This window comes from Achroia grisella, unplaced genomic scaffold, assembly GCF_030625045.1.
Source record: "Achroia grisella isolate CSIRO2021 unplaced genomic scaffold, CSIRO_AGI_Agris_v1 utg1062, whole genome shotgun sequence".
NCBI lineage: Eukaryota > Metazoa > Arthropoda > Insecta > Lepidoptera > Pyralidae > Achroia > Achroia grisella.
The window spans coordinates 2,637,082-2,658,663 of record NW_026712566.1 but is presented as its reverse complement, the minus strand read 5'-3'; the positions used below and the strand labels follow the sequence as shown (position 1 = coordinate 2,658,663).

Here is a 21,582-nt window from a genome sequence, read left to right as displayed (position 1 = left end):
GAAATAAAAACTTTTAAACCGAATTTAAACTATTAAAAATATGACAACACAATAGTTATTGCAAATAAGTATATTATTTTCTGAATAACTAATTTTGTGTTTATTTCTAAACTAGCTACTCGCCCTGACTTCATCCGGGTGTACATATATTACATATATAAACCTTCCTCTTAAATCCCTGTATCTATTAAAAAAACTGCTACAAAATCCGTTGCGTAGTTTTAAAGATTTAAGCATACATAGGGACGGGCAGACAGCGACAGCGACTTTGTTTTATACTATGTAATGATACACGGGTCAAAAACAGGGTTAGCTCTAGCTAGTTGACAATAAATACATTTACAAACTAATGGATCTTCAGTTTAGAATTGATAATAAATCTTAAGCTCTGTTTTTGTTAGAAATAAAAACCGTGAAGTCTTCCACTGTACTATAAAAACAATATGATAATACTATTACAGATAAAACGGTCAAGTGTGAGATGTAATGCATGCGTAATGGTATTTTGGTTTACGAAGTGCGTTTACGAAGATATTATTTTCTGGTTCACTAAATATTATGTACATAGTTTGTAATATTTATATGTAAGTGATTTGTTAAAATCTTATAAGAAAGAAATTAAAACATTTAAACCGAATTTAAACTGTTAAAACAACACAATAGTTATTGCAAATAGGTATATTATTTTTCTGAATAACTAAAATTGTGTTTATTTTTAAACTAGCTACATATTGTTCGACCATCCCCTTTCCTCATATCCCATTTCTAATTCCACACCTCCTTAAAAGGCCGGTAACTCACCTATAAGACTCTGGTGTTGTGGGTGATCATGGTCGGCGGTAATCATTAACAACCAGCCTATATTATAAATAATAAAGTAATCGTGAAAAGGTTATAAACAGACAGTTAAAATATATAGTGTAGATAGTAAAAGTATTGTTTAACTATTTACTCGCCCCGGCTTCGCACGGGTGTACATGTATTATATATATAAACCTTCCTCTTGAATCGCTATATCTATTAAAAAGAACATCAAAATTCGTTGCGTAGTTTTAAAGATTTATGCAATATAGTGACAAACAGCGACAGCGACAACGCTTTTGTTTTATACTATATAATGATATATACTGATATTAGTATAGATGTAATGATTATTGGAAAAATAAACAAGGTATATAAAACCGGTTCTGTTTTGTTACAGCCGTTGGCAACACTATATATATGTAGGTATTTAGCAGTAATATAATGTTATATTTATGCTCCATCGCCAAGAGCGTAGCTCTTAAATTATGAATGAATGAATGAATGTTATATACGACAACAATGTCTGTTCATCATATTCTTGTTACATATTATACGCTCAATGGTTTAATTCTTACTTATATTATAAACTTGAAGCTTCATGAGTGTGAATGAATGGATATTTGTTACTCTGTCACGCTAAAACTACTAAATGTATTTTAATGAAACTACAATCGTGCAACTTATACATCAGAATAACATATAGGGTATAAATTTGACGCAGGAGAAATTCTGGACATAGCTAGTAATAAATTGTAAACGCCAAAATAATATGAAAGTTAGAAACATGGCTTTTATTATTGCGTCACCGTCACCCAAGCAGGGAGATACAGCCTTGATAAACAGCTAAAATAATACATGCGCTCAACAATTCAAAAAACGGAACCCTAAAATCAATTTGCTACTTTTTACTAATGAATAACAAACTTCTGCAATTGCTTTTTATTCGCTGCTGGTGATTCATTGAGATTTAAATGTAAACATATTTTTGAGATGAATTAGTTCCGTGCTTAATCTGTTAATGTTTTTATCTTGTTGCTAACGTGCTATTATTATTCCGGTGTCAGTTTTTTTTGTTCATTATGTAATCTACGATTTTCTTTGTTTAAAAAAACACCATATGTTTGGGGCCATAAGGTACATTATTAATAATTCTCTTACGCCTCCGTACTATGTTTGTTAATAATATACAATAATATCTCAGGAAAATTTACACAACGCCATCTAGTCCTAAACTAAGCAGAGCTTATGTTATGGGTACTAGACAACTGACATAAATATTATACATAGATAACAACCAGACCGATACAAACAATCACACTCATTAATACAAATGTTTGTACCGTGCGAGGAATCGAACCCGCGACCATCGGATAATATAGCGGTATTTTACACCACTAGACTACTGAGGCTGTCATCATCATTGTTTGTTTCAACATTTTAATCTCCAGAATTACGAGACGCATTAGAAAGAAATATTTTAGGGCAGTAAAGTGCCTCGAGCATAGTTGAAGGTTATTTAATATATGCTACAAAGCTTTTGTGAGGAAGGGGATTGTTAGTAATATGGACTAATAACCCCATTGCTATCAATGTATCATGTTAGACTCCATGCGATTTTTCTGGTAAGTATCGTGGTAAATTGTCATTAGCCAAGATGGGCTGACCTTATGCTTATTTTATCATCCTCTACTGGTGCCCCACCAGCGTAAACCGTTGGCACAATTCCATCATCATCCATAAAAAAAAGCTACAACCATCACAGGCTGAGAAAAAGAAAAACATGCATTTCAAAATAGTGTAACTACAGGATTTTAGAAGGATCTTAGAAGGTACCTTAAAAGAATTGGCGAATGGGTGTATCGGATCATATCAAAATCCTGTAGTTACACTATTTTGAAATACATGTCCTTGTAAAAACAGACCATAGTCTGTTTTTACAAAGGCAGAAATTTATTTATTTATTAAAGGAAAACCAAGGCTATTTAAGTATATCTTAAATATAATCAATATAGACGTCATACTAAGCCACTGACAGGCTTTCACTAATAACAACAAACTAATTCTAAAAAATTACACCACTACCTAAAATGGCAACACATAAAGTTAACAGAGAATATGATGGAAACAACGTCTACGTAGTTATTGAAAAGATATATGTTGCGGAAAATTCAAATATAAGTCTAAAATAAAACTATACGATTCATCAAACCGATATCGCAGTACTGCCCCGCTACGACTGATAACTGCATATTATAGTATTTGAAAATTATACATTTACACATCAAGTATCCGAGATTAAAAAACAAACTATAAAAATACCGTACCCACAGATTATAAAACAAGCAGTGTTGCAAACTCTTTGCACATTTTTATATGTTTAATTTTCTGCCAATTTTAAATGTATATTCTTTAGAATTGTCATATATTTTATTATCACTTTTTGCCTTACAACCGTTTGTACACGTATCTTCATTATAAGTATTAACCATTTTCTATCCATTGTTTGATTTACATCACACATACAGTCCACTCATTCTATCGCCCACATTTTGGTCCTACTTCGGTAGAATTCCAACATTTACATCCAACAAGCAGTATCTGTTTCAACTTTGATATTGGCAAAATCATCGAAACTCCGATAGAGATATTAAAAAAAAAACAGACTGTAGACTGTAACCTTGCGGCTGAGCTAGTAGGATAACATAAATAAGAAAAGTAGCGTCCGCTAGTACAGTACAATTTGTGCACGATCATTCTCTTAGCGACTATCTGTTACCTACACACCTAATTCTCACGTAATTAGCCACGCTTCATAATTGTATATACACTCCACAGATGTCTTATCTTGATTCAACGCGCTGTAATTATACTCCGATTATAAATGTATGGGTTCATATTTTTATTACACGTGTTGTAGGGTTCTCTAGCAGATATTAGATGTCTTGCAATCAGTCACATGGACTATAAGCAGATGTGGTGTTCCGTATGTAACAGGTAGAGTGCCGCTCTCAGTAGAACAGCTCCTCACTCTTAAAAAGTCAGTCCTGTCTGACTATCTTGGTCAAATATATCACGCCTAGCAGATTATGTATTCTTATTTCCTTACTAATAATATAATACCTAACTCTGTCTGTCTGTCTGTCTCGCTTTCACGTCAAAACTACTGGACCGATTTAGATGAAATTTGTTAAGCAGATAGTTTAGAACCTGAGAAAGGACATAGGTTACTTTTTAATAAGATAAAAGGGTTGTAAGGGGTTAATAGGCAAAATGAAAGTTTCTATGGAAGTAACTCATATTTAAGCGCTAATACTTGAAACATATTTTAAGCTTGATGGTTGATTAAATATAAATAAATATGATATTCAAAGTTTGTAGAAATTGTACACTAACAAAGGTTTTTGTGGAAAATTATCATTTATGAAGCTAGGACAATGAAACTTTTTTCTTTGGGTGTGATTATTGTTAATTTTTCATTATTTGGTCGAGGTCACTATAACTCGCGGACGAAGTCGCGGGCATCGCTAGTTCTGTATAAAGATCGACAGCAAAAACAACCATAATACATACAATACATAAGTACAAAAAGTTAGTACAAGTTGAAATCAAAACTTATCACATTTATTAATCTAGAATCGATTAAACCAAATTGGCACCTAGGAAATGTACCTGGATGTCCTTCATACAGGCCATTATAATGACTTCGTAAGGACACCAGTTACATTTTAATGTTGACACTTGTTGACTATCATTCTTTATTTTTTTTTACGTACGGAAAATCTTCAAAAGGCCCTTACCCCGGAGGTGGGATGGCGGGGTGGTGAGTGGGATAACCCGCGTGAAACTTGAGGAAGATATATGTCTACAAGTTGCCACTTGATTGCCACTTGACACACAAAAGATATACTATATTCTTCTCCCAAATGCTATTGAAACCTTTATTCCAAAATGCCTATTGGTTAAGCCAAACATACATGAAACCTTAACAAATATATCAGCTCTACCAAACGACTTAATAATATTAGTTATGATTGAAGTAGGCACCTATTGCCATAATAGGTACTCTGTATTTATACCTAATTATTTCTTATAATGACTGCAGAATACCTAATAGCCTTAATAGCCTTAACTGTCAATCAAATTTTATATCTATAAGGTTGGGTACACATTTCCGGTAAGAATTGAACGAACTTGCCAACGATGCCATCTGATTGGCGCATTAGTTAATACACTCCCCCCATTCGTTGTTCAATTGGCGTATTTGCAAAAGGGCCAATTGAACGACGCCACCATCAGCACGGTTTGTCCGGACTGAACTATTTTTTTTGGACTACTCTTATATTCTACAGCTGGCTTTTACAGCTTCAGCGGACAATAGGGGGCGAGTGCAGATGGACAGAAGGACTTATGGAGCAGCTGAAGGCCAACTCCCGGCTGACGGAGACGACTTTATTCTGAGGGCACCGGTAGGGATTCGAAAGTCGGCTCAGCGGGGGGGACTGAATTTATAATGTGAGCCCAGACTAATACCATATATTATCTGTGCTAATACGAAGCCGCTTGCTTTGTTTATGTAATCGGGTTTGTAGTATTAATAATTTTTAGCAGCTTATATTTTTTGTGAGGTTGACATTGTATTTGTAATCAAGAAATGAAATCTTGCTAGATTAGTAATAAAAAAAAAATTAATAGTATAAAGAGGGGAAGATTTTTTTTATGTTGTTTATCTTAAACATACTCGACTGATCTTGGAAAACTACAGTTATAGAACGAATTTTTTTTTACTGAATGGTAATGGAATACTTCCGTGCACGTGCACTAAAACACAGGTTTACGCTGGCAGGGCACCAGAGGAGGAGTGATAAGATGACCATGAGATCAGGTCAGTTAGGCCGACGTGACAAATTCACCAGGAATTGATCATGATGGTTTCCAAAAGAAACTGCGTGGAAGCAACCTGACATGGTCTTTGCTAGCAATGAGGTCATCAGTCCACAGTACTAACAATCCCCTTTCCCCCAGAACACTACATTATGAGGCTACTCAGGCCCTAATCAGTTCCTATCAATCCTACTAGGATTGATAGTAATAAAATTTCCAGATAAATGGCCTGGTGGTCAAAAGTACCTAAAATATAGTACTGATTAAATAACGATGGCTAACTCTATCGTAAGGGGAGGGAGAGGTTGTGGTAACGGGCTGTATTATTAATAATATGGACTAGTGATTTCTAAGAATTTTGTGTGAATACAAACTTGACGACCTCGGTGGTCTAGCGGTCAAGCACACCGGTTTACGACCGATGGTCGCGGGTTCGATTCCTCGCACGGCACAAACATTTGTATTCTTGAGTATGATTGTTTGTATCGGACTGGGTGTTTTCTATTTATATTATGTATGTATTTACAAAAAAAAATATCTATGTATATGTATCAGTTATCTAGTACCCATAACACAAGCTCTAGCTAGCTTAACTTGGGTCTAGATGGCGCTGTGTGAATTGTCCTGGGATTATTATTAAACTGCCAAATAGCAACGGTGATATGTACTTACTAACAACCAATAAATGTGTTTTGCCGCGCAAAGTTCAGATGACGTAAATTGAATTTAACTGTCAAGTCAAATAATAGTTAACCTACTCAAATATTATTGTCACTGAACGCAACATTGTTTGAGAGATGTGTTTCTCAAAGTAGGTACATTAATATTGAATACATAAGTATCTATGTAGTAAGAAATAAATTAGGAAAACAAACTACCTATCTACAATACTTAAAATTCAGATTGTTATTTTGAAATGGTGAATTTCCTATGACCGTATATGAAATAAGTTACTCAAGGTTTTTTTTTATTATAAATGATTATGGTGCACCGTGCTGTGCTAACACCCTGGCGTACCAGCGTAGGATGATATGAGTATGAGGTAAGGCCAGTTAGTCCATCGTGGCAAATTCACCAGTATCCAGGGGAACCGCATAAAGGTCAAACTGACATTGCTAGCAATTGGGGTTAGTCATCCACATTACTAACATATTGTATAAAAAAAAGTTAAAATAAAAATATCAATTCTATAATCTCAATGAGTAGGTCAGCTCATGGTACAGAATCCAATTCACATCGTCTACGATGTAACTGAAATTCCTATATGGTTTGCAGGGGGGTCCCCCCCTGTGGAGGTAAAATTGACATTGCTAGTATTGTGGCCTAACAACCTACCTCTGAACGCAATTTTTTTTTAATGTATGATTATATGTAGAATAATGCATCCGCCTGCTCTGCATGGTAAACGCTGTCAGGGTATGTGGAGTGGACGATGATAAGACGAGCAGGAAGCCAGATTAGTAGGCCGTTATGGCAAATTCACCAGAAATTTACTACGATGCTTGCCAGAGGGACTTCGTAGAGATCTCACATATTACATTATGTTTATTACTAACAAAGCCTTTCATCCTCCATTCCTCCTATATGTATATATATAACTATATAAGCTATAAGCAACTACAGATGCGTAAAAGCCAGTTAACTCAATTGATATATTAAAAAAATGACATACAATTATGTAATAAAAAAATGAGGAATAGGCTTTCTGACAAATAATGAATTACCTCATTATATATACCTGACACTATTAAACTAATGTAACTATTATTGGACGCAAGCCCATCATTATATTTGTTTGTAAAACAAAACAATGGCTCACGTTTGAAACAACCTTCTGGGTTTTTGCTTTTTTTAATATAAGATTCTTTTTTTGTTGCTCCGATATGTGTGTGAGGAACAAATTTGTATTAGTCACTAATATAGTATATATAAGTGGCGGTTATTTAATTAATGAACATATTCACAGGTGTGTATCGAAGGTGTAGGTACGAGTATATGGTGAGACTGTAATTTCGTTGTATTAAACATGAAATCGTTTTTGTATTTCGGTGTACTTATTGTTGCATTAAGCAATGTTACGGTGAGTAATTATTGTTTATTGGTAATTTAGGTGTAGGTTTATTTTGGTGAATATTCATTCAATTGTTTAATTTTATAATATATTTAAATTGATATCTAGTAATTAATAAGTACAAAATTGTTTCAATGTTGTTAAGATTAAGGTTGTTTGTGTTCTATATATACATTTATATACCAAAATTTAATTTATTTTATATAAGTTCTGTTTAGTTTAGAACTAGATGGCGTTGTATAATATTAACAAGTTATTTATTTTTAATTTAACTTTTAATTAATTTAAATTAAACAAGCATACGGCCCATCTGATGGTAAATGGTTATTAATAATACTATTGAATTTTGCAGGCTTTAACTCAAGAAGAGTTGGACAAGATTCGAGCACCCATGCTGAAGTTCATCAAGGAGTGCAGCGCAGAATATGGAGTCTCAGACGAGCAGTTGAAAGAAATCAAAGAATCCGGCAACATTGTTGGTGTCGATCCTTGTCATATCGGCTGTGTGTTTAAGAAATCTGGATTTGTGAGTAAAACGTTTTTCTATAGTTTATACACTATCGATAACAGCTTTATCTGAAACTTCTAAGGATCATGCCATATTCAACCACACATACTTTTGTCCACCAATAGCATTCAAAGAAGCAAGCACAAGATATTTTTTGTTAATTTAGAATTGTCTTGTCTGAGACAAGTGAATGCAACATATGACTCAAAAAAAAAAGCAGGCAAGTACTGTAACTTAGTACAAAAATAGCGAAGCATTTATACTTTTTTCAACCAACATCAAAAATAGGAAGTGTGTCTTAATCTGTTAACCGAGCGGGACGTATAAATACGTCAAACTGGCATGGCAAATTATAAGGTCGCCAGTTCCCATGTAATAACCTCCATTTCTGCAAATAAAATAAAAGAAAATTATTTCATAAAATTTCCAGATTGACGGCGATGGAAAATTTTTGCCTGACAAAATTAAGGAAATTAGCAAGAAATACTTGAGCAATGAAGAAGACATCGCCAAATTTGCAACAGTTGTTGACACTTGCTCAGCAGGTAAGTTGGAATAACTTAAACATATTCAGAATGATGTCTTATAGATTTATCAGTTTAGTATTTAGGTATAAATGCGTTTCATACATTATAATATATAAATTTCTATATAATATCTATTTATATATATGGAAAAAACATCTGTAACACAGATATTCCCAAGATGAATAAATATCATTATTAATACATTATTATATATAAGTCATTTCTATAAACGTTACGTTATTGAAACCTTCAAGAGAAAAGCTTATTCCTTCTTAAAAGGCCGGCAACGCACTTGCAATTTCCCTAGTGTTGCGAGTGCTCATGGGTGGCGGTAATCATTTACCATCAGGTGAGCCGCAAGCTCATTCGTGATGATAGTGGATCTTACAAATAAATAGATAACTTTTATTCCTAACATTAATAAGTTAACAAGCATACACAATAATAAAGAAAAAGCATACACAGTTGGCAATAGTAGCTGTTTCAGCTGTAGCTAATAGAAGCATAACGGGGAAAAGATTGTTAGTAATGTGGACTCATGACCCCATTACTAGCAATGTACCATGTCAGGTTGACATCCACGCGGTTCCCCCTGGAAACCATCATAATAAATTCCTGATGAATTTGTCACGATGGGCCTGACCTTATGTTTATCTTATAATCCTTCACTGATGCCCCGCCAGCGTAAACCGTTAGCGCAGGCGGGAGCACTATTCCACTATCATCCATAAAAAATATATATAAGCACAACCTCAATGAAGTGCGTCTGTATAGCGCTGGTTTTCAGGCAGGTATTCATGAAAAACATAACAGACGCGCCGGTTTATATAATTTACTATTAAATGTAATTATTTCTAAATGTATAATTATATAATAATAGTAATGCTCGAATAATTTCATTGATGTGGAATTCGTGCAAATGTAATTTTAAATGACATGAACTGAGATTTATATGTTTTAAATCTATAGAGTAACTAGCTGACCCCGCAAAAGATAATTTGCCATATAAATTAAAATCGCTATTAAATTTCATAAAAAATCAGTCAAGCCGTTTCGGAGGAGTATGGTAACTAAAACTGTGACACCAGAATGTTATATATAAGATTTAAATAAATTTATATTATAGTCAATAATATACATATAAGTAAATCCATGTTACCTAAACAGCTAGACCACTGAGATCGACAAATTAAAAATCAACACCGAACAAACCGAACTTACAAAGCAAAGCCGCAGTGCAGTTTTTAGGAGAAACATGAAAAATAGTAACACATTCAGACAAACACAAATCTACTTTTTTTAGATAGTTTCATATGTCGCAGTGGTATATATAGGCAACAGGCAACCAACTCAGCGTCATCATCTGCTTCTTCCTTATCCCATTTATTTGGGGTCGGCGTAATATGTTTTTCTCTTCTATTCATCTCTGTTTATTTATTTAGGATCCAAAAAAAAAGTTCGTAATTAGAAAACTTATAATTATTTTACATTTTCTATGTACTAAGTTATTATTATTGTAAACCCAACATGCATGATCACAAATTATATTAAAGTATTAAGATAAGTATGTGAGTCGCATACAAACTAATATATTTTCTACTTATAATTATGATCATATACACCATATGTAGTAGGTTGAATGAGGAAAAGAGATATGAGATATGTGTGTGCATCAGTGTGACTAAGAAAAAAGAAGGAATTATATTGAGTAACATTTTTTTTATTAAAAAAAAAATATTACTGCCTTTCTTACCATATAATCTTTCATACAGTCAATCCATTTCTTTTTCGGCATAGCAGCATAAAGCTACTGATAAACCTGAGGCGCTGATATTATTTCGGCCTAGCAGTAACACACCGCTTAGCTTGCGATGGTCGCAGCTTTGATTACAGACGTTTGTATTCATTAGTCTAATTATTTGTATATGTCTGGATGTTTTACATTAGTTGTCTAGTATCTATAACACAAGATCGCGCTGTATGAAATTGTTTGAGATATTATTGTTAGTCTACTGACTCCCATTTTAATATATGTATATTCGTATGTGCATTATACTTCAAGAATCACATAAAAATCTGTTAGCTGCGAAAAAGTAAGGATTCAACAGATACACTTTTGAGTTTATAGTGTTATTATTTATGAGAATGTTTGGAACAGATATATACTAAATCATATTTGATTTCCAGTTAACAACGAGGAAGTGACCGGTGGTGACCCATCGTGCATTAGATCCAAGATCGTGTTGGAGTGCTACAATAAACACAGACAGGAGCTGGTAAGGACTTTCTTTATTTATTTATTTTAGGTAATCAACAGCTTATACAATTTATAGACAATATATAGTATTACATAGTTAGTAAAGTCAATAACAGATACCTCATGAATTTATCTTTAATATTAAAGTTATATTTAAATTGGTTATTTAAAAACAATACAGTTTTTAATATCTATAGTATTAGCTTTGTACGGGTGTACATGTTATATATATAAACATTCCTCTTGAATCAAATTATCTATTAAAAAACCGCTTCAATATCCGTTGCGTAGTTTTAAAGATTTAAGCATAAATAGGGACGGACAGACAGCGACAGCGTCTTTGTTTTATACTGTGTAATAATAATAATAATGATGATAACGATAATGTAATATCTTACTAATATTATAAACGCGAAATAATGTGAGTATGGATGGATGGATGGATGAATGTTTATTACTCTTTCACGCAAAAACTAAGGAACGTATTTTGATGAAACTTTACAGTAATATAGCTTATACATCAGAATAACACATGCGGGTGAAACCACTGGCACAGCTAGTGATATATGTTTTTATTTTGTTTTTCTTTTCAGATCAAAGTGTCCAGCTAAGTACAGGACGACACGAGAACGCCATTTTGAAAATCTATTATATAAAGACAATCTTGTTAATTGAAACAATTTTCATTATAATTGTGAAATATATTTGTATTAAATGTGATTATTTGTAATAAATTACTAAGTATTTCTACTTGTTTGTAATAAATTATGAAATAAATATTATTTTGTTATCCTTATATATACAATCCTTATATATTCTGACTTTTAAACGACTAAATCTATAGGCTGATTATGATATTTTTCGGTGTATGTTTTAGTTTTCCTTAGAAGCTACATTGCTACAGATATATCAAAAAGAACTAAGAATAAAAAATACTCTCTATTTGGTTTTAGATATAATAACACAACAACAATAGCTACTCTCTGTGACAGCCTCGGTGGTATATCGGTTTTGCACACCGCTTTACTTCCGATGGTCGCGGGTACGATTCCTCGCTCAGTGCAATCATTTGTATTCATGATTGTGTCGGTCTGGGTTTTTTATATATATTATGTATACACTTAAAATATATATTTATATCATTGCCTAGTACCCATAGCACAAGTTCTGTATAACTTGGATGGCGGTGTGTAAATTGTCCTGAGATATTATTATAAGCATTATTATTTATACTCATTTTAAGTTAATTGGCTGAGCAAAGTTACGAGGATACCTATCTTATTGTTAACATAGACTAAAATGTCAATCTGACATGCTACCTAGGAGGGGAATGGGATTGTGAGTATTGTGGCCTCATAACCCTATTGCTAGCATATCAGGTACCATATCAGGTTAACCATGTGGTTCAAATTTCAAAAGTTCATAGTGGATTTATCACGATGGGCTAACTGACCAGACCTCATGATCATATTATTATCCTCCACTGGTGCCCCGCCAGCGTAGACCGTTAGCGCAGGCGGGTGCACCATTTCATTGACACCCAACGACCAAGACTTGCTACTTAGATCTGCTAATTGCATTACATTTAGGAAATTAGGAAAGTAGCAATTAAATGTAACAAGACAAGAAATGATATTAGCACTAAGGATTAATTTAGCCATATTTGGTAATGATTCTAAAGAAAAAGTAATATCAATAGTAACATGTAAAACATTGACAATGTTCGTAAGTCACAGCGTCGCTAAATGTCAAGAAAATCTTGATCCTTGTCATTTCTACTACGTAAATACAACAGAAAATCCGAGTGATTGTTGTTGATCCGAAACCTGTCTAGAGGTTTGTACCTGACGAGAAAAACGCGCAAACGTAATGTTTCGATATTCAGTAATTTCACTGCATAGAGTCACGTGGGGCAAGTGTGCGCACTTAAGGTTTGAAGTATCATATAATAAAATTTTTGAAGTTAACTATAAAATATTTAATAATCAACAACTTAAACGCAAAATAAATAATTATCATTTACACAAATTCTTTGGAAATCAACAAAATCAAAACTGTTTATGCGCACACTTACCCAAGTATAGGGGTGTGATAGTGCGGGTAAGTGTACGCAACATGTAACATACAGTAAATAGAGTCAGACTCATATGATAAACCAGAAAATAGACATCCTCAACCTAATAATACATCAGTTCAAATAATTCCTTTTCAAAGTTATTGCATTGTTCATGCCACCAGCTCTTACAGATGCTGTATTGGATCCAGTCTTCATTCGGTGGAAATATGTATTTTTCTCCACACAGTGGGCAAAATAATTCCTGCTCATCATTTTATTTATTTTCAATCAAGTCGTATCTTCTTTTTTGGCAATTTATTCTTCCTCTTGTTTTTTGTTTTTCCAATTCTACTTTATAAGGACTTACAGTATCAATGATTGACTTTTTGCCTTTCTTTCGCCGATTTTGAATCACAGTCATTCATCCAAGAAATGCCTAAGGCCAACTTCGGTATTTCTTGGATGGATGACAGTCGTACATATTCATTCCTAGACGAAGGTACACTCATTATTGCGGGTGCCACACTGTCGTTTGCTACCAACCTCCGAAATTAATCTTTTAACAGCTTCTAGCTGTTCCTCTGTGACAACACTTCTATCCGGCATTTCTTTTATAATCGAGGCATTTTTTATGTATAATTAAACTCTGAAATAGCAAATTGCATCATAAATACAACGCCAAAGCGGAGCGGGGTCCTTCGCATGCGCACACTTATCCGACATTCGTATGCGCACACTTACCCCAAACCATCAAAATAAAATTTAACCAGAACTGAGCAATATTACGTAATCGTCATCACCAAAAGATTAAACACGGCTTATATTACATAAAATGTACTGTTCGATGGTATAAAGCATGATTTCAAAATATAAATATATTACAAAGGAATGAGTCTCTCATTTAAGACAAAAATCGCAATATTCACTTACGGATCAAGCAAAAAACAATACTCACTTACGGAAACAAAATGGTTCACTGGCGGACAGTGAAAAAGTTGCACTAAGTATAGCCTTTTGTGCGCTAATGAGGAGGGGTGTTATCAGTTCGTACCTATAAACCGTTTTTGAAATACTTTGAGTGCGTACACTTACCCGCTGCGCACACTTGCCCCACGTGACTCTATATTAATCTTTACACCCATATTAATCTTTACAATCTTTACACCTACCTTGGATGTAGATAGTCCATCTCGGCCTTTAGGAATATCTCTATCCTAAACACTTAGATTATGAATTGTATTCTCTCTGGATTTCAAACACGACATCCTATAGTTATTACGAATAAATATCCAAAAGGTTTCTTCACACAGTACACAGCTAAATATCCTTGTATTGCAGCCTTCTGTAATCACAATACTTGTAAATTTGCTTGGCACCATTTGTCAGTAAAATCACAGATAATATTCTCATATTATCTGTGATTTTACTGACAAATGGTTGAGACGTTGAGACGTTGAGACGGTGGTTTCGTCTATTGATAGCAGATTACTTGTTCTGTTAAAATTGAGAGGTCATAAATAACACAGTTACAGTAATGTTCCGGTTTGTGCTTAAATGTCTAAAATCTGAATACTTTATAATTTATTTTTAATATTCAGATATTCGTAAATGAATATATATTTGATGTTAGGTATAAATCATACCATTTATTTATTAATGTACCAACAACATAGATAGATAAACAAAGCTTAATTTGCACAATGTTTACAATCTGTGTCCTGCAAAACTCGTGTTTCTCTCCGCAAGGTTTGTGTGCTTTGAATTTATTAAATGTTTACGAGTTTAAACTTAATTTATAAATTTAATTTTATAAACTCGTAAACATGTTGTATAATAACAAAATACTTGCAAGTTACTAACACACGCCGTATTACATAAATATAATTAAGATATTTAATTAAAAAATATAAACCTTTATAACAACACAAATTTCAAATACAGGTAATTTAAAAACTTCAATAAAATAGATGTAAATGAGTATAAAATTTTACAATAAGATATTAAAGGATATTCCTACTCATTGTACCTTTATATAATTTTAAAAAAAATGTGCGAAAGTAAATACTTCTTGTGCCAATTATTTACTTACGATTACGATACCATATTGGAACCTCCAAAAACTGGCAACTTACTTGCAATATTTTTACTGCTATAGATGCTCATGAGCTGCTGGTAATCACTTACCATCATGTAAGCTAAAAAATTTAATAAGAAAGACGGACGGAAACACTAAACATAATTATGTTTGAATTAACTACAATGAACAATCTAAAAAAATAAATTGTCATTCTTGATTCACAGTTGACGACTAAATAAATAATAATAATTTCTCAGGACAATTTCACACAGCGTCATCTAGTCCCACGCTTAGCAGAGCTTGTATTATAGGTACTAGACAATTGATGTAAATACATAGGTACAATCAATCAAAATCAAATTAAAATATCTTTATTCATGTCTATTACATTATTAGGTCTATTATAGACTCTTTTGATATGTCAAATCGTCAGTTCGGAATGCTTGCGGAATGCTTTCGAGCTGAGAAAAAATGACATGATACTCTTGCCTTTGTAAATACATACATAATATATATAGAAAAACCAGGACCGCTACAAACAATTGTACTAATGAATACAAACGTTTGTGCCGTGTGAGTAATCGAATCAGCTACCTTCGGAAGTAAAGCGGTGTGGAGTGCTAAACCGCTAGACTACCTAGGCTCTCGACAAACATGAATAAGGCAGACAAATTAAGAACATGCTAGTTTTGAAAAATGTTAAGGCTCAAACTTTGCCCTGGGCGCCTCCCGTGGCAGAGAGTATTCAATCTCAGCAATTGGACAGTGTTGACGGCTCTGTTTACAGAGCAACCAAAGTTCATACCCCCCTATGGTGCCGCGCAGCTGTCAAATCGAGGAAAACTGCGGCGACACCCAAGTAGAAGTTGGGGTTCCGTCGAAATCGTCGCCTGAGACCATCTAATAACACAAACAAAAAGCGAGACGAATTATGAACAGGCTCATTTTTAAAGTCGTTAAAAATCGTCGTCTCATTATAAAGTGGTGACACTTCGAAATTAACGAACACATAACAACAAATACAACAATGAAACAACAAAAGCACATCATTACAAAATCAGCAAATCAAAATAAACGGGCATCGTTTCAAATTACCTCTTGGGTTTTTGCGTTTTTATTATAGTGCTTTTTGCAACCTAGACTAGGTAAATAGCATTGTGGAGGATAGATAACGATCTACAAATTACTCTTAGAGGGTTATATATATAAATGTGATATGAATCTGAAATCACACTTGACGTAAACCTACAAGGGTCAGGTTTATCGTGTATGTTGTGTTGTTCACTTACTGAAAATGAAATCATTTCTATGTTTGGTGATATTAAGCATTGCTGCTAGCAATGTAACAGTGAGTATATACCATTTTTAAAGAAAGTTGTGCATCTTTACATAGGATAAAACAAAGTCGTCGTCACTGTTTGTTCGCTTAGGTATATCTTAAAATTAGGTAACGGATTTTAATGCAGTTTTCGACAATAGATAGAGTGAATCAAAACGAAGGTTTATACGTATAATACATGTGTGTTATCGTATAGTATAAGCCGAGAAATTCAAAGATTTGTAATCCATTTGTGCGCAGTTAGAAGAAAATAAAATCGGCGAGCCGTCTGTTCGTTTATATCTTTTAAGTTACGCAACGGATTTTAGTGTGGTTTCAACAATACAGAGTAATTCAAGAGGAAGGTTTATGTGTATAACACATACATTTTATAGTATAGAATAAGCCGAGTGGATCAAAGATTTGTAATGCCGGGTTGATAGTTACGTAGTATAAAACATAGTCGCCGTTGTTGTCTGTTCGCTAATATCTCTTAAGTTTTAATATAGTTTTTAGTAATGGATAGAGTAATTCAAGAGGAAGGTTTATATATATGATACATGTGTGTATGTACAGAATAAGCCGAGATATTTAAATATTTGTAATGCATCTGTGCGAAGCCGGGATTATCCGCTAGTTACATAGTGGTGGGTAACAGCTAGTTAATTAATAAATTTAATCATACACTGATTGTTTGTTTTTTATTAATGGAAACAAAATTATGCACTTTTTATGCTATTTTTTACCATATAGTTTAATTTTTGACTTAAATAAAATAGTAATGCTTGCCACCAACTGTCCCTTTTGTATGCTACATGAACATATACAGCCCTCTCTATTCCTCCACGGTACTCTATAGAAAATCATAAAGCAGTCATATCTTATATATAAAATTCTCGTGTCACAGTTTTCGTTCCCATATTCCTCCAAAACTTACTTTTTAGACAAAATTTTTAATTTCTATTTATTTATGATACAACATACAAAAATACATACAATCCTAAATTTTCACCCTTCTATCATCAACCCATATTTTTTTTATAGCGTTATTAATTTATATGGCAAAACAATGTTTGCCGGGACAGCTAGTATTCTATAAAGGTTTGCTAATAAAATCGTTACATATGTGTATATCATGGTTAAATTGAGGAGATAAATTAAAACGCCATGATGGTATTTTCACATCTCTGTAATAAATTAATAATATATTTATTTAAAACAAATGATTGCTACGCCTTCGAAAATGAAAATAAATACAAAATAGTTTGTATGTCTCGTACATCATTTAAACATGATGTGACAGGTTTGGGGGAATATGTAAAAATTCGCAAATACGTGAATAATAATATTCAGAAAGAAATTTTCATTTATGTGCGGTATTATTTTTTATATTGCCCCAAAACTGGTCACATTATGTTTAATTTAACATTCTACTGGACTATTTAAGTGAGTAAGTAACAAACTGACAATTCGAATATCTTATTTCTTTATTAAGGCCCTAACCAATGAGGAATTGGAGAAGATCCACGCCTCAATGCTGAAGTTCGTTGAAGAGTGCAGTGAAGAGCACGGTGTGTCAGTTGATGAGTTGAAGGCAGCCAAAGAATCTGGTAACGTCGATTCAATAGAGCCTTGTATCATTGGCTGCGTATTTAAGAAAGCTAGTTTTGTGAGTACCTCTAGACATTTATATACATATATAAACTTTTACTCGAGGCTTCGCTCGCGTTAATTTATCCCTTTAGGGGTGGAATTTATCAAAATATTTTCTAGGGGATGCCTACGTCATAATAACTTTATGCATGCAAATTCTCAGCCCGGTCAGTTTAAAATTGACAAAGTTTCATATAAACTTTCATCCCCTATTTTATCCCCTTGGGAGTGGAATTAATAAAAATCTTTCTTAGCGGATGCCTACGTCATAACATCTACCTGCATGCCAAATTTCAGCCCGATCCGTCCAGTGGTTTGGGCTGTGCGTTGATACATCACTATGTCAGTCACCTTTGAGTTACATATATTGAGATAAATCAAAATCATGTATTTGTTAATACAACCCCAAAATACAACACAATTTTTACTACACCCGGATCATTAACCCCGAGAACTACTTGGAGTTTCCCTCTCTGCTACAAGATGGACGGTCGGTTCCATCTTGCGTCCTGCACGGTGAATCCATGAATTGCTAAGAAATTCGGATCTCTTTTTTGTTCAGAAGAACTTTCTTAAATTTCTAGAAAAACTGTTAAGATAGATAGTAAACTTCACCTTCAAACATTGTATTATTTTTTGTTTTTACATTTTTAATGATGTAGAACTTACCGTTTTTGTATAACATTCCGTGGGTTGTTTCAATAAGACGTTTATGGCAATTAATTGGATACATTCCCAAGATTTAGTTACCATAAATATTTATGGAATGAATTTACCTTAGTATCTATGGTCGTCTATGGTTGGTGTAGCAATGAGAATGAAGTATATCTATAGTTTAGCCTATCGCCGAGAATTCAGAAGGTTATAACTATCTACAATGATATCCAGAGAGACCAAGTAGACATCAACCTTATATTACTTGTAACAAGGTAAATAGTCCCATTACCAATTCCCATACAATTTATTATTATCAATAAGAAATTGTAATAACTTATGTCATTTTAGATTGATGACGATGGCAAATTCCTGAGTGATAAAGTAAAGGAGCACAGCAAGGAGTATTTGAGCCAGGAGGACGATCAGACGTTGTTTGGTACTATTGTAGACAAATGCGCTTCAGGTAAATATCAACGGCCTCGGTGATTGAGTGGTTTAGCACAAAGTTTTACTTCCGGTAGTCGCGGGTTCGACTTCTTACATGATACAGATATTATTTGTAAAGTTTACAGTGTTTAAGTGTAAAGTAAATATAGGGTATGTGACATGTCGGCAAAGTTACAACTATTATGAAGATCCATGAATATACCTTGATTGAGATGAATATAGTTCATATGATGTTTTGGATAACTGACAGATTGTGGTCTCACGAGCTCAAATAATTAGTTTTTATAATACAATTAGGCTACGGTAACCGTACATCAGATGGGCCGTATGCAAGTTTGCCAACTAGTAGTATATAAAAAAAATATATATTTCTGCATGCTTAATATATTTCAGCAAATGACGAAGAAGTAACCGATGGAGACCCAGGCTGCGTAAGGTCCAAGTTGGTGTTGGAGTGCTTCATCAAAAACAAAGGAGAGGTGAGAGTTAAATAATGAGAAAATTAAATAATAAAGTAATTTATTTAGACCTAAATACTAAACTATTACAATAACATGTTAACGCAAAGTACATTAGTTTATAAAAAAACTGTGTTGCAGTTATTTGCGCTCATCTCCAGAGCAATTTATACAATTTAAATAAAAAACAAATGAATATTGACTGATCTAGGTGTTTCCTATCTATATGTATGTATATATGTATGTTTATTCTGTATGTATTTGCATATAAAATGTATTTAAATATTTATATCAGTTGTCTAACATCCATAACACAAGCTCTGCTTAGCTTGGGACTAGATGACGTTGTGTCTATTGTCCATGGGTATCATTATATCAAGTATTTCATTAAAAAGTTCTTACACTGTAGTAATATATTATATACTTACTTACATGTCTTTATATTCGATAATTTGTTACTTTTTCAGTTCATAGTATCAAGCTAAAACCATTCTAAGAGAACACTGAGGAGATTGCTGATTACAAAGGACTATTTGCCAATGACTTAAAAATGAATGTATATTGAATATGAAATTCTGTAATCAGGATTTGTAAAAAAAAATAATCTATGATTTATTACATATTATTATTAGTTTTGTAATAAATGTTTTAAAATTTTTGTATGCGTTATTTCTGTACTTACTGTTAATATTTTTGTGTCAATAGAAAGGCTAACAAGTTAAACTCGAGGCAGTCTTTTTTATAGCTTAGGGGACAAACGAGCTTGGGGGTCATCTCATTGTAGATGATTACCGTCGCCCATAATCACCTGCAATGCCCCGGAAATTCCAAGAGCGTTGACGGCCTTTTAATAAGGAATAAGTTCTTTTCTTGAAGGTTTCAATATGCTTGCGGAAGTATCATTGCTGGAAGGTGATTAATTTCCATCCTGTCAAAAAGTTCTAAGATGCTTAAGATAGTTGTATTACGAAGCCTAGAGAAAGTCAGCTGTGGTTCAGAGGCTGAATTGCCGAGTCGATATATTATATTAGATAAAAAAAGGTCAGCTAGCTGTAGCGTGTCAAAAAATAATAATAATTTCATTTATTCAGATTACTGAGATCTTATTTGTTAGTAACAATAAACTTAGTCTATATTAGTATACCTGTAATTGCCAATTTGAGTCCAAAAATAATGTACTAGGCTATTATATTGCACAGCATTTTTAGAATGCTATTACTGCTGCCACGAGAGTAGAGAGGCGTCCGTTCGCGTCAGATGGCATATAGGACATTAGTAATTGCTACTGCAAATATATATCATAAGTTTTTAGACTCTTTTAGTTCTCTATTAGGAAAATTATATATTTCTATTTTATTTATACCTTTACGCAAGCCCGGCCTCTATTCAGAACATGGTATTGTAGACGCAGTAGAATTTCTACATAATCTTGATACTACAAGAAAAAATCCCCGCACCAAATAAAACTATTCGCGGGCAATTTCACTAAATAAATGCAAAATAGGCCTACGTTTAGTGAGCAATAAATAACTGAAAATGAAATGATGATGGTGATGATGAATACAATATTAGATAATAACAGTTTTTTAGGCTACAAGGTTGATGGAATGTATTGTATATAAACGAATGACATCGAATTGAAGCGGTATTGTATCACAAATTTTCGACTCTGATTATATTTTGGTTGTAATACTAATTAATAATTTACAATGCGTTATATATTGACTGTTATTGCTGCTTTTGTAGCCGTTAACTGTGTTGAGGTGAGTAAAAGAATATTTGAGAATATATTTGATCATAGACTTCTTCTTTCACTATCATGTACTTTCAACAAATTATATTACACCAAATAAACTATAAATATAAAA

At 33.2% G+C, this 21,582-nt stretch overlaps 1 protein-coding gene across 2 annotated transcripts; it reads left to right on the top strand.

Annotated features, from left to right (window-relative positions):
• Positions 1-8,700: 8,700 nt before the first annotated feature.
• Positions 8,701-20,266, top strand: LOC131855078 (uncharacterized). 2 transcript variants are annotated; one of them, XM_059206302.1, is made up of 5 exons: positions 8,701-8,809; positions 17,995-18,168; positions 19,158-19,272; positions 19,650-19,735; positions 20,182-20,266. In XM_059206302.1, exons 1-5 carry the CDS (start codon positions 8,759-8,761, stop codon positions 20,197-20,199), a joined length of 444 nt encoding a protein of 147 aa, XP_059062285.1. In that variant the 5' UTR covers positions 8,701-8,758; the 3' UTR covers positions 20,200-20,266. The 2 variants fall into 2 exon arrangements, with proteins under 2 accessions (XP_059062285.1, XP_059062278.1); XM_059206295.1 differs by lacking the exon at positions 8,701-8,809 and adding an exon at positions 16,436-16,529.
• Positions 20,267-21,582: the final 1,316 nt, after the last annotated feature.

Coding starts and splice junctions, on each gene's coding strand:
- LOC131855078 (XM_059206295.1), top strand. CDS start 16,476: ATGAAATCATTTCTATGTTTGGTGATATTAAGCATTGCTGCTAGCAAT. Junction 18,169..19,157: donor TATTTAAGAAAGCTAGTTTT/GTGAGTACCTCT, acceptor ATGTCATTTTAG/ATTGATGACGATGGCAAATT. Junction 19,273..19,649: donor TGTAGACAAATGCGCTTCAG/GTAAATATCAAC, acceptor AATATATTTCAG/CAAATGACGAAGAAGTAACC.